The following is a 15,519-nucleotide window of genomic DNA, read 5'->3' on the forward strand; positions in this document are numbered from 1 at the left end:
GGCCACCCGAAACCAAGCGTAAAAATTTCTAATCTCAGAATAAGTGTATGTTGATCGTAAATTGGACAATGATAGATCATATAGTCGACGGTGTCTAGGTTTTCTGTACACAAAAGCAAGGAGCAGTTTCTGCCCGGTTATACATCGCTTGGTAGCTTCTAAAATTACCATGCTCAGTAAGTAGTTGAGCAGTAGCAAACGTTAAATCTCTAAGTAGTGATGAGAACCTGCATTCAACACTAGGAAAATAAAGTCTTGTTATTCTACCAGTTTTACTGCTTAACTACTTTTACTGGTTCCACTTTTGCATAACGTTGTTACGAATATAATTTTTAAGGCTGCTACGTGAGAGAGGGATGCGAATGTAGTCCAAATCAGTGTCCTTAGCCTCAAAGTCGTCTTTTTCATTTCCTAGTATGCCAGTATAGCCAGGAACAAATATAGAAGTTATCTTATTTACATGGTTTTTAATATGGTGCTGGATATATGCGATTTTATTGCTATTGCAATTGGGATTTAATAGAGCTTTTAGGACAGACTGAGAATCACTGTAAATGTTGATAGATAGAGTTTTGTTTGGTAGTGAAGTGGCCCACTGAACTGCTTGATAGTCAGCATCTTGTTCAGCTTGATAGATGGAGGTATATGGGAGGTATCTGTATCTTCTAAAATATTTTTGGCAAAATATGTCAGTTGGGAGGAAGGTACAGATACTTGAGCCGACAAGAAGGGAGCTTCTGGACCCATCTGTGTAGATATTAATGTCTGCATGATTATCCATGGAGGAAGCAGATGATACCAAATGACCAGAGATAGTAGGGTAATTGCAATGTGGTACCATATGAACAGCCATAGATAGGAGTAGAGACCGTTGTTGAGCCTTGATATTTGTAGTTCTGATATAGTAGTTTAGAACCTTTTCTACAATACATAGTGGCAAAGGAAGAAGCTGCGCTAGTATCAGAGAGGCATTAGTAAAAACAGTTCTGCAGCACTTTGAAATTCTGATGGCAAACTGGCTTTGAAGAGAGAGTAATTTACTTGCTACTGAATTTTAACTAGTTACATGACCATAGCCAGAGTAAAGTAGCATTGGTTGATTGCCCCATTATATAGTTTTATAAGCTTTATTATTTAGTCCCCAGGTGCACCTAGCATATTTTAGCAGCATGTAGTTTATTTTCTTGGCCTTAGCAAAGATGTAATCAATATGGCAACGGAATGCAGTTTCTCTCTATTCTTTCTTGTTTTATTTTGTATGACGTTTCTGTTTACATGTGCACTAGCTAGTCGATCTGGCAAAGTTTTTTGCATCTTTTGTGAAAATTAAAATTAATATAAAAATAAATATTATGATGTTGATTAATGATAATAATAATAATAAGATTGTTAATAATTAAAAAATAAAGTTCTTAAAATAAATTGTTCGTTCAAATTCATTAAATTTTTATATTTTTAAATTTGTTCACAAAGTTTTTTATAAATAATAGTACATATTAATTAACTAATTAATAATTATATATTTTGAACCTAAGGTTCTTAGGGTTTCATAAAAAAAGTCTTTCTATAAAATCATGCCAAAATATTATGTAAGATAGGGAAGGGGAGGGGATATAAAAAAAATATTATGGTTTCTTACACAGGGGTGGGTGGGGTCTAGAATGGCCAAAATAACCCTTACATAATTTATGGCAGCCCCAAAAGTATGTTGTAAGGGGTAAGATACTACTAATTAAATGTGGAGAGCATATATTTTAAATTAAATAAATCAAAAATATGATTAAAAACTGCAGCCAGGCATTGTGACAATGTTAATATTTATGAAGCATATATGGTATTATTACAGTTTTAAAATAAATTAAAATTTATTTATGTAAATTTTCATATATGACTGTTAGAAGAAAATGTCTGTTGCATTTTGAAATGTTAATATTTATTTATTCATTTTATAAAACTCATTACACCTTTGATGAAATACTTCATTTTTATTCCCTTGCATTTGTTAATTTCATTGTAAAGGAAATTAAAAAAGAAATATTTAATAAAATTACTGAAAATAATCTGCAAATATGTTTGATTATTGATGAAGCTTCAACAATATCCTACAAACCAGTTATACCTTTCTTAAAAGTCAAGGATTCAGTTACATCAACAATTTTCATTGAACTAGCTGAATTGGAAAAACAAGATGCAGAGACAATATGTTCTTCAGTTATGGAAAATTTTTAAAAATGTTGGACTTACTAAGAACTACCTCAAAAAAAATTTAATAGGAGTTTGCTGTGAAAGTGCCATTGTTATGCTTGGGAGAAAATCTGGAGTAAGCACTAGGATTGCAAAAAAGTTTCCAAACATAATAATATGGCACTGTTCAAATCATTGCCTCTACCTTGTTTTACATGATTCAATAAAGCAAGTAAATCATTTTAAAATATTTATTGATAAGATATATTCTATTTTTCATCAATCCAATAAGAACCAAATTGAACTTTCCAAAATATCCAAACAACTTGGAATTGAAATTATAAAGATTGGTAGAGTTTTGGGACCAACATGGACTGTCTGTATTTTAAGATCAACCCTAGCTGTGTGACATGCTTGTCCAGCATTAAATCACTATTTTTATTCAAATAAAAAGTACTTGGGTATGGCTGCCCATCTTGAAAATATATATTTTATAACTGATTTGGCATTGATGATTGATATCTTAAACTAAATTTCTCTTCTTTCAAATGCACTGCAAGCAAGAAATATAGACATAATAAAGGTTAAAAACTCGTGATAAGATATATTAAAGTATTTCAAATGCTTGGAAAAAAAGAGAGTTCACACAAAAAAGTTGATGAATTAATTATTTCAGAAACCTTCAAAAATATTGTGAGAACCAAGGAGGTAGAGCGCCGAGCTTCTCCCCACTTATCAGCTTCTTTGTCAGGGATGGCTTCAGTTAAGAGAATGGAAGGGGTAGCGAGGTTGTGACAAGGTATCGGTCATACTCAAGGATGACACATTATTAAAATTAGGAATGGTTGTATTTAATTAATAACAAACAATACAAATACTACTGTCCCAACTGGAAAGACAGACAACGACCGTCTTTCCAGTTGGGACCTCCGTAGGTCCACTGTCCTTTCCGTTTCTAAAATCTAACCTAAAACCAACAGAGAGGGAAGTAGAATTTTTCTAAGTCTTTACCTCAGTTGCAGTGGCGATCAAGGACTGCGAAGTTTCCAAGTCAGGAGCAGAGGGTTCTATAGGTGCAGGCTTAAGAGTTTCTCCCCGGCGATCGCCCCGAGGTGTGGATGTGATCCCTTTTTATACATGTTCCGGAGGGGGAATTATTGGGGGAAAATCTGATGCAATCGCATGTAACTCTTGACTTGCGTCATGTGTTGTTTACTTTACTTGTCATCCATCAAACCACGGTTCTTTTGATTTATTATCTTTTCTATCCATTATTTATGATGGGAAAGTGTCACAACAGCTGTCAAACTTCTTAAATTAATTGCCGCAGGTGGCTAAGTTCAGAACATCTGCGGGGCCACCTGGGTGATAATTGTGTAATTGTGAGTCATTTGATTGGATAGGTCTACTCTTGCAGTTGACCTTTTTGTTACCCTCTATCATGTAACAGTTGGAGATTCTTGTTAATTGGCTACTGATTTGTACATTATAACAAAGGTGGAACTGAATAATCTCCTGGGGTGAGGGGAGAACTTTATCTGTCACCTTAAACGACTTCAAAAGGTGATGCAGTACTCTGAGGGGTCAAAAGGTCTAGCTTCAACAAAACTGGAGAAAAAAAAGGAAATAATGATGAAAAATAATTTTATAATTGTTTAAGCCATTTAAAACTCACAAAAGAGTTCACATCCTCACAATTTAAAATTTGTAGAAAATCATAGATTTGTCATGCTTCCTCAGGAAACTTTTAGAAAACATTGTAACAAATTTGTAAAAAAAACTAATGGATTGCGAACATTTAAAAGCAAGTTGCAGCCAATTTCAAGATATTAATAAATTGCAATTTCTCAATTTTTTGGAGCCAGATTACTGGAATATTGAACAAGTACCCTACTAGTTCTATGGAAAGCAGCTGAAGAACAACTGTTTGTATTTAATGACACTTTTAATTAACAAATTGAAGCAGAAAGGGGTTTTTCAAAGATAAACATAATATGTTCAGAGAAGTCATCTAATCGTTTCTAGTATATCAAACACAATGACTATTAGTCTAATTGGCCAACCTCTAAAGGAACAGGATCCTATTCCTGCAGTGATAAGATGATTAAGGATAAATCACACACCAATGATGCTCGGATAAAAGTGAAGAAAATTGCAAATGAAGAAGCCAATCAAGAAGCAATATGGAATTATCTTAAATAGCAGTTTTATTGTATTTTATCAGGTATTAACTTATTTAATACTTTTTCATTAATATTTTAAAACTCTTTCATTTAACATAATCTAGTTTTGTATCTCTCTTTTATTGTTTTTATTTAAGTATTAACTAAATGAAATAATAAACTACCTTTCAGTATATCACTTTTGTAATTAAAATGGTCATCAAGACAGCAAAATGGTTGTTAAATTATTTGAATCCCACCACTGTACCATGTGAAGGCTAAAGTTCAGAACAATTAGGTACAAGACTGAAAAAATATGGAAGGAATGTTGACACCAATAAGTGTAATATGGCACTAGCTGCTTTTGGATCTGTTCCCATAAATTTTATAAGATGGGATGAAATCAAGATTGTTAAGAAGATTCCTGATGCATCTAAAGCCAAAGTTGCAGTAGTTCTGCAAATTTATATGCAAGCCATAACTGACGTGTACATTAATAAGGACATTGATACATTCCATCCAGCCTGGAAGTATCTCCTTAAGGGCATTTCAATTTCATTTAAAAATATATAATACATTGTTAAAAATTATTTTATTCTTAATCAACCAAACAACCATTTTTACATTGTATTATTGTTGGTTTTAATTTTTTAACTATTTTGATGTTATTTAATTACAGTAGAGCCTCGATTATCCGACCTAATTGGGGACTGGGGTTGGTCGGATAATTGAAAGGGCAGATAACCAAAAAGTATGAAAAAATCTATTATTAGTGTAGTATATTATTATATCCCATGTAATTAGTATATTAGTATATCACTATTAACCTACTTTGCGTTGAATTTTCATCGATGTTAAGCCNCAATATCATAATCAAAAATATAAATATTTTTTAAGATAAATCATATTAAATAACAAAAATATTAACTGAAAATATTGAACAAATAAAACTGTTTCAAATGATATAAATTATTACAGTAAAACCTCCCTTTGTGATCACCTCTCATTTCTGACCAGCAGAAAAATTTTCCAAAATTTTTCCAGTGTTTAAATGGGACCTAGACCTCTAATTTGTGCCTATTCCAATATGTGACCACATTTTTTGGTATTTTCTATACAAATCAGCCTCTGATAGGTAACCAAGCAGTTACTTCAAATGCAATTTCTTAACCAATTGGAACTGCTTTATAGGAATGGCATTATCATCACTAATGGGCTGTCCATAAATGACATCCATAATTGGAGGGAGAGGGGGGTTTACGACAAGTCAAACAAAATTGGACAAGAGAGAGGGAAGGTGTTGAGTTTCAGTAGACATCTGTTTATTTCATTAAATTTTATATAGTTTATGCATTTTATTACATTTATTTCATAATTTCTTGGTATGTTTCATTTCTACTTATGGTATCTATCATTCATAAAGTGATGAAGGTTTTAAGGGGGTTGAGTTTTGTTGGATGTCTGAAGAGAGGAGGGGGTTACAGAAACTTAGACTAACTGGGATGAGAGGGAGAGTAAAAATTTCAAGAAAATGCAGACATTTTATGGACAGCCCCTAACTGAAACTTTTCTACAGTAATAAGACTGTAGAATTAGTAAAGCAACTGGAAACATTTTTTTGCTGATTTGTGTTCATTAACAAAAGTGTAAACAGTCATAAAATACAGCAAAAATCTTTATTCTTAATGATTTTTAATATTCAAAATTGAGTGATTTGACTTGCTGAATAAAGCTTAATAGCTTCATTCAGCAAGTCAACATTTTTTTAAAATTCATAACACTCAACAATTTTTGAAAAAACAGTAACTTTAATCATTAATATCATTAATAGGGTGACCAGCTCTCCAGATTTAACCTGGAATCCCACAGTTTTTGCATTTCATCTCTGGGCTCCAGGTCTTATGATTATTTCTCTGGGTTGCACATTTTTCAGAATTACAAAATAAAATAATAATCAAATTTTTGAGCATGCTATTCCTCTATGCCAGTGGTTCCCAATTAATTTTTCCTGCATACCACTTCAAGAAAGAGCTCAAACTTGCATACCCTTACAGCAGAAATTCATATTAATTCATACTAATATTATAAATTTGAAGGTAATACTGTCTGTCTGTCACCTTTTCTACGTGTAAACCGCTGAACAGGTTTTAATAAAATTTGGCAAAGTATATTATTATATCCCATGTAATTAGTATATTAGTATATCACTATTAACCTACTTTGCGTTGAATTTTCATATTAATGTATGTTAAGCCTAACAAAAATTTTTTAAAATAATAATCATCTCTATTGTATCATTAAAAATTAGAAAGTTAAGCCTCATTTAAATACTGGCTCCCTTTCATGGTCGATCCAGTGTTGTCAGCTAAAACACGTAAAAATAATATTAAAGTAGCCAAGACATAGCCAAATATTGTAGCGCCACATCATTTGAAATTTGCCGACTAGGACGGTCGGTTAACCGAGGGGTCGGTTGATAGGGGGTCGGATAATCGAGGCTCTACTATACTGCTGATATATATTTTATAACTGTACTTGCATGTATTCCAAAATTTGTATTTTATATTTGTTTGAACTATAGAACCTAAAGATAGCCATTTACACAGCTAAAAGTGTTCCTTCATATTAAAAGTTTCTAACTGCTCAAAGGTTGTCTCTTTGTAACAAAAAGTTTAATAGTCAGTAATAAACATAGCAATTATTTCTAGTTTTTATATCTAAGAAAAGTGTAATTATAGTGATAAACATACAGTATGTCAAAAAATATTTCCCACTCTTGCAATGTTGAGTGAAAACTTTTTTGCAAATCAGCTAATTTGCATAAAGAAAGCAAAAATATAAAGTAGAAAAGAATATGTAATCACCATATTAAAATAACTTTTCTGACCCCCCTAAATGTCAAAACTATTGAACATGGAGGGATTAGCAAAATGATTTAAATCTTAGAAAGATGTACAAAATCTTGAATCAATCAAGTATAAATACATTCTGTTATTTATACTTGCTCATTTGGATGACTTATTTGTGTACAAAATGGTGGCCTTTAGAGGTTTAGTTAAAAGAGCATTTACACATTGCACCAATATAAAAGATACATTGATAGAACTCAAGCACATAGAGAAAATGGCATTAGTATGTATGTACTGTACATACTTGAAAAAACTTGTAAAATATGAGAACAACAATGTACCCCTATCCAGATGTGACAATCTCCTTAAGTCCAACATTAGTGGTAGGCTACAACTGAAATTAAAAATTAATCAAAATAGTATTTTTACTAATTTTTTCTTCTGTTTGTAACTGGCATCTTCAAGTACAATACATATAACACAGAACTAAACAAACAAATTAAAATCAAATACAATTTTTTGAACAAATTTCAAATTTACTTTAAAATCATTTTTGATTATTAAAAGACAAATATGATTTTAAACCAAATTTGTAATATGTTTGAAAAATAATTTTAAACTGAAGTTGTAATTTGTTTGAAAAATTATATTCAATTTTAATTTGTTCATTTAGTTCTGTGTTATATATATTGTATCTAAAAATGTCTATTAAAAACAGATGAAACATTAGTAAAAGTAGTATTTTAAGTTAATTTGTGCTGATTTCAGGTGTTCATCTTTGTTTAGATAATGATGATGATATAGATTCATCTAGAGCTCTTGGAATTTATCATATCCCATTAAGAGATGGAAGATGGATGATTTGGTTTAATTAGGAGATGGATGATTTGGTTTAATTAGGAGTTATGATGGTTGTTTAAAAACAGAATTAAGGAATAAACATGATATAGAAACAAACCACAGCATTATCATTACATGCCTCTAAACCAGAAATTAAAGCTAGACTTGAAGAAACAGCATTAATAATAAGCATGGAGGAATTTCAGCATGGAGGAGGTGAAAGTTTTGGCAATATTGGAGATACATAAAACAGCAATTAGGAAGGATTGCATCAACATACATAATACTCATTTGTTTTTATTGGCATGGAAAGCCAATGAAAGCAAATAGGGTAGGAGCTCCATTGCCGACTGCTTCCAATAGCTGACAACGTAAGCTGAAATCAGTGTATAATTAGTCCATCTGAATAGGTTTAGGCAAGCTATCTACACAGGAAGGATATTAAGAAAGGGATTCTCTTACGAATCCCTTTCTTAATATGTAAGTATAACAGATTGCCTCACTAACAAAAATGGAAAATTTATTGCACAACACCCTTGGTAATAAGTAGACCATGTATGGTATTTTCAGTCTTTAAAAGATAATGAAGGTTCTGTATTTCAGGTGAGTATTTTCTACAAAATGCCTATTATTGAGCTCACTTAATTGATTTTCTGGGTGGTAAACTATCAAAGCACCTGTTACAGTTAGTAATTTGCATCAATTCTGATCTATGTAAAAAAAATGAGGTTGTCGACTACTAGGTATGCTGACTCTGTAAATTTGCATATTTGATTGCAGTGGTCAAGTACTGGAGTTTGTGACTTATTTTGCAACATGTGTCCATGGCTGAAAATGCACATGTCAGGTGTCCTTTTACAGTGGCCACATTTGTGATGCTCTTGATGAAGGAAAACGCAGTTGTTGATCACCATAAATGATCATGCAACTATGCTGGTTGTGCAGAATAATCAGTAATCAACCACTGATGCACACAGGCTTTGTGCCACAATGCCTGTTATTCCAGGGTATTTATTATTTAAATGTCAAGCCAATCAAAATCAAACATAAAAATTGTAAATAAAAAATTAATAGTTGTATAATTCATAGGTGTCAAAACATAAAAATGCCACAGGTAAAAAGCAAATCCAAAAACACCAAGCACATCAATATACAGAGAAAACATTCTCTGGTATTCTTTCTGGAATTAGAGGCAAAAAATGTCTATAAGAACCGCACGAAGCACTGAAAATTCTGAAACAAACCAGTCTGACTGAAATCTATCTCCAGAAATTCCATATACAAGATGGAAAGCCAGGAGACACGTTTCCATATACATGGAAACATACTACCTGGCTTTCTTCATCATTTATATTGGCCACAACAATTACTACAAAAAAAAGAAATATGAATGAAAAGAACATCAACCAAGTGCTTTTGCTTCCAAGTCATGGAGAAAGTTCATATTAGAAAAAGAAAGCAAAAAAAAAAAAGCAAAACAGATACAAGAGAAGAACAAGAATACAAGAGAAGGAAAATGGAAACTGAAAAAAAATTTGAAAGATATTCCAAGAAATGTAGTGACTGAAAGGGTAAACACAGAATAGTTCTTGCATCACAAAATAGAATGGGATCACTGAGAATCAAAAGTGTGCAAGTTGTGTCGAGGGTTTAGATAGTGACATAGAAATGGACAAATTAAAAAATGTTGGTTGCAATTATTGCAGCAGATGGTTCCATTTGGCATGTTCACCAATAGCAAGAACCCCTTATGATGTTGCTGCAACAATCAGCTCATATGTGATGTTTGTAATGTAAATAAACAATAATTCACATAAGTGTGTATGTGTAAGTTCTCCCACTTATCCAATTGAATTTATACAGATAAAAACTGCAGTTGACTTAACTAGTTGACAATTGGATCATCAGTGGTTGGACTTGGAAATTTCCTGGTCAAGTACTGGATGAACAGCCATGTGATCAATTAATTTTTTTACATAATGTAAACAAAGTTTGCATTTGTTTTCTTAAAATGTTTTCTTTTCCATGACAAGTATAGAACAAACTTTATAATACTTTATAAAGTTTGTAATTTATTATTGTAAGGTTATTTATATTGTAAGGTTATTTACTTTATAAGTAAATAAACTTTATATATAAATTTTGCTTTTCACGTTATTATACATCGTAATAAAAAAATATTAAAGTCCAAAACAGCTTTAAACAGTTGACTACTAGTGCCATTACCCCATCATCCTAAACAGAAATTTTCACATATAGCTGGATTTTTACAGAAATAATTAAATTTTTAAATAAAAAATTTATTATTATATCTTAAAAATCGATTTAAATTGTAAAGTAATTTAATTTGTGTAAAAATTTAGTATTAATACTGTATTGAATATTTGATTTAGTAATAAATGTTTTAAAGTAATATTTATTAGTCATTCCAGTAAATATATCATTTACACTATTAAATTTAAAATTAATAAAATATTTGCACAGTTATCTGCTGATGTGACCTACAGCATGTTCCTACCGAATTTTTTAAATTACGCAATAAATCATAAAAGAAAAATACATTTCCATTACTTAACTTGAACAATATTCTGTAAACTTCAATGTAAACACACAATTTTCTCCTTCAAATCAAAATAGATAATACTTTATCAATCATTGTTTTTGCTACATCTATTTATCATTAACTTCTAATTGAAAATATCCCTTGCGTTTACCATATTTATCTCGTATAAATAAAATACAAACAAAATGCTATTGTAAGTTCTACCTTCATATATAAATACTTTAAATGTATCCATATGTGAATTAAATTAACGAATCTATACATGAATAAATAAAATAATTAACATAACCGAAAATTCCTTTAATTACATCATAACATTTCATGTGATTATTATTATTTACTAACACCAAATACATACGCAATATATAAATAATCAACTTCAATACTTGTTAATATATAATTAATGCTGTAGAATATGAGAAGCAAGTAATTCATACTCTAACATTTCATAAAATTCTAAAAATATTAATTATTAGTAACATTAAAAGAAACTTTCATATTATTGTAAACATACCGTCCCCCTGTTTTCCGCCATCTTCTTTGACAGATTTAAATTACAGCACCACCTGTGTTTCAATTGGATTTCATTTTACTGTATTATTTTTTTTTTTTCTGTGGTAGAAAACAACAAAAATAAATAACTGTGTTAAATTTTTATTTTGCTTTAAAATTATTAAATTAAAATAATATATAAAAATTTACAATTTCTGTTAATCCTAAGAAACAATTTAGTACAGTAAATCCACTGCGGCTTCATATGTTTTAGGGCCGCCATGTTCAGTCGAATGTCAGCAGTAGGCAAAAACATTTTTTTAACGATATATCCAATCTATATGCCGCCCGAGTAAGCGGAATGAGGATGGATATCAACCGTATAACTATCTATGGTCCTGTTATTGATACTTATCGAGAAATCTATTGATAGTTTCATATATCGGTTGAAAAATTTAAATGTAATTCTTTTTCTGACAGTTAATTTTGCTCATTGAAAATCTTGATGATGTTAAATAAAGGATAATAAAACATAACTAATGTATAAATAATAATTTATTTACAATCCAAAATGAAAACAGAAGAAAAATATATATTGTAGGTACAGTACACATTTGGAATTTGCTTAATTCATTATCATCTTCGATATCTAAATATGTAGCTACTAAAAAGTTCTTCCTCCTGGTAATAGGAGAGCAGAAGCTAGAATTCACCTTATGAGAAAAACAAAATTTCTATCCTGTACATTTAGCTGGAAATAATCTAAATTGGGAAAGCGAGCAAACTGCAATGCATAAACGAATACACTCGCTTGGTGGGATATTTGATGAAATAACTTTTTTTATGCTTTTTCCGCCCCGTGGGCACTAAGAGGGTCTCTTATAACCAAACAAACTAACCTCCGAAAATTCCCTGACCCGTCCGAATACGATCTCAGGTCCCCCAGTACGCTGGGCTGCCACCCTGACCGCTCGGCCATCCGGCCGTTTAATGAAATACAGTAATTGTCAAAGTTTAGATAGATTTTTTTCATATACCATTTTTAAAAAAAAAACTAAAGCGTGAACATCTATATGTAATTTATTTATATGGAATTAAGTTACCTGTTGGATTTTGAAATTTTTTAAAGGAAAACATTAATACTTGACTACTTTTCGTCTATTTTAGGCTACTAACTACAGCATGCGCAGTCACTTGATTGTGATTGTGATACAAGAAATCGTGCTATTATGTTGCCTGAGGTAGTTCCACGCTGGCACGATATGGAAATATAAGCATTTTGATGTAACGAAGACCGTTTACAGTGACCTAAGACGAAATTCAGCTATTGTAGCTCTCATATAGTTGCTTAGACTTCTCAACATGCTGGCTGACCTTTCGCATTCACGTGATGTAGTGGGTTTGTGGCATAAACTTTGAGCAACACAAAAATGTTCGAAAACATATCTGGATCGCATGTTTTCACCGATTCGGCCAATCTGCACTGTAGTTCCTTGTCTGTGATTTTGCTAATCCAGTTCTTTCATCGAAATATTTCATCTTGGAGAATCTCAAGGCTAGATAGTCATCATAATACATGTCAACGAGTCCTCTCAGGGATACAGTCGCATATTTTAAAAAAATCATTAAAAATTTCATTTTAATCAAATAAACTCGAAAATATCGTATTAATACATTACTACAGAGTTCTCAACCGTCCGTGTTTTGCGTGGACAGTCCGCTTATCAATGGTTCTTTCCGCATGTCCGTTGTGTTTGTCATTTGTCCACATTTTTTTGCCGATGATTCCAATTTTCGTTTTCTTACAATTATTGCTATTTGGATAATTTGTTTTTCATGTATAGAAATCTACTAATTTTTTTTTTATTGTTGTTGATTGTCAATATTCTTCAATGGAGTTTGTATATACTTTTTCTTTGGATGTCAAAGAACCCCCCCAAAAAATATATAACACTTTTCAAGATACTATGTAAGCAGAGGAGCAATGTTTATGAAAAAGTGTTTACACAACCACATAAGAATTGGTAATCCACTTGGGATCTCAATTCCATATTTAGGGAAACCGCTGGTCTATACTACACTGAGTTAGTATAACAAATACAAAATGATCAAAAATACAAAACGAATGCGATAAAATAATTTTACGTCATATTTAAGAATTTATTTTACTATTTCTGTACACCTTGCACTAAGTCAAAATTGTCAAAATTGTCAAAATCACTATATTTCGATTAAAATTTTGGATGTCTGTTTTTTTGGGGGGAAATGTGCGATTTTCTAGCTATGATATTGCTCTTTTCAAAGCCCGAGAGTTGTGGGACTTGACCTGGGATGCAGTTGCTTTTCACATGGCCAACTTTATGTTGCGTGCTCCCGTGTTAGTAGCTGCAAATCTGTTCATCTGTGCTCCTGATGATAAAACACGAAATTTTGTATATCGGGAGGTTATTCAATAAGTTTATCTAGAAAATATTCCACACCGTTAATAAGAATATAATGAATCTGTAACACAATTCTCTGCAGATATACTCTTTAGGTAAGTAAATATAATTTCACCAAATAAATATCCCGTCAACGACGGGTAACACAGCTAGTATTTAATATTTTAATGAGAATAAAATATTAAATATGAAAAATTCATTGAAAGATTGGTATTGTACTCAGGTCATATTCAGGTTGTTATATGAAGAAGGACCAAAGTTTTAAATGTCTTGAGAGTAAACTTCGTCATAAACATTTAATTTATAATTTCACTCCATATAAGAACTGTTTTTTAATTATTACTTTATTACTTCGAATTTAAGCCGCACCTTTTGTTCCAATTTTTAATTAAGACGTAAAATTTGGGTGCGGCTTAAATTCAAATCGAATATTTTGACTTATTTCTGCCGATTTCCCATTCTCCCAACAATCGGGTCTTTGCTTTACGCTCTACGATGGACACAGTTTTTTACGATCGTCGATAGTAGTTAATTCGCTGGTTCACCGTTCGCACTTTTCTGATTTAATTCAGTTATTGTTTGACAGCAGCTGTGTAGAATCGAATTTGAAATTTTTTTATTACCCATACTCGCTAATAATGGAAAAACGGTTTACATATGGTGCTGAATTCAAAAGAAGTTATATTGTGTTGTTGGAGAACCATGAAGGAAAAGTTATTTCAGTGTAAAAAAGACAAAATCATTTTCGAGGCCTAAAAAAGAAAGATACTTTGCAATTGACGCAAATCATATACAGTATACAGGGGCGCTGGTAACTGTTTGAACGCCCGTGCGCAATACCGATTATGCCGCCCCCTGTTTAACTACGACTACCTACGCCGAGGTTGCCAGAAAGGCTCTTTAGTGTTGTCTCATAAGGGTGTGAAAAAAGAAAATAAATACATTACAAAGAAAAACTATTTATTATTACTAAGTTACTTTTGTTTACTTAATTCTGATAAATGCCAATAGAGGCGCTGTTAACGCTATAATATAAATAAGAATATAGTAATTGCGCGCCGGTCAGAGTTTTTTCTCCACGCGAAGACATTTCTTATGCTATAAGTAGGGCGGGTATTATGACAATGACTTTCAATATTACGTGACTGATCGCTCGATTTGCCGCCCCCTGGACGTGCCGCCCGCGTGCGGTGCACGCCTTGCACGCCCGCTTACGGCGGGCCTGACAGTATATAAAATTATTATTATTTTCAAATTTTCTAATTTTAAACTGCTACTGCGGTTTATATTCGAAATAACACAGTATTATAGTAATAAATCACTTAAAAACTATTAATAAATTGCAATACACTAATGCTTAATTTTTGTTGTTTATCAGGGATTATTTACGATTTGAAATATATAAGAGTAAAAATAAAATAATCTCAGAAATAATTTAGTTTCTATTAAAATTATTAGAAATTTTAAAAAATTTAATCTGGTTTAATAATCTGAAACTAAAAATATAGACTACTTAAAAAATGAAGAAAAATTTCAAAATGCTAATTTGGACATACATGAGAAACGTTTTTGATTAATTACTATTATCATCATTATCAGTTTAACAGTATAGATAAGTATCCTCATATTAATTGATTCAATTTCATGATATCTCAATTTAATGTTTTAATGTATTATCTAGAACAGTGAATTCTGAAGGTAAAACAGATCGCTGAGCGATGAAGTTTCCTGGTTTGCCACTAGAGACCAGTTGAAAAAATCCAGCAACGAGTTGCTTAACTTTCCTGAATATTTGGTAACGCCATCTGTTATCATATTTTATTTTTAAATTTTTTATATTTTTAACTACAGTATTATAAAATGGCAAAAAGCTTAATTTTGAGAGTAGGGATGGGTTTTATAAAAAGTTGTAAATGCTAATAACGAGTTAATCGTTATTAAGTCTGACTTTGCTGGAGATACATACACACGAGTCCTTCGACCTTTAA

The 15,519-nt window shown here is 31.4% G+C and overlaps 1 protein-coding gene across 1 annotated transcript in view; it reads right to left on the minus strand.

Annotated features, from left to right (window-relative positions):
• The window catches only part of LOC111634170 (TBC1 domain family member 15-like), a 79,269-nt gene extending 68,123 nt beyond the window's left edge, over positions 1–11,146 (minus strand). Inside the window, exon 1 of the mRNA XM_023378875.1 lies at positions 11,113–11,146. Coding sequence (XP_023234643.1) covers positions 11,113–11,133 — 21 coding nt within the window. The 5' untranslated portion in view covers positions 11,134–11,146. The remainder of the gene's footprint in view (positions 1–11,112) is intronic.
• Between the last annotated feature and the right edge of the window lie 4,373 nt (positions 11,147–15,519).

This window comes from Centruroides sculpturatus, unplaced genomic scaffold (genome assembly GCF_000671375.1).
Source record: "Centruroides sculpturatus isolate CEXI.00-Female unplaced genomic scaffold, Cexi_2.0 scaffold741, whole genome shotgun sequence".
NCBI lineage: Eukaryota > Metazoa > Arthropoda > Arachnida > Scorpiones > Buthidae > Centruroides > Centruroides sculpturatus.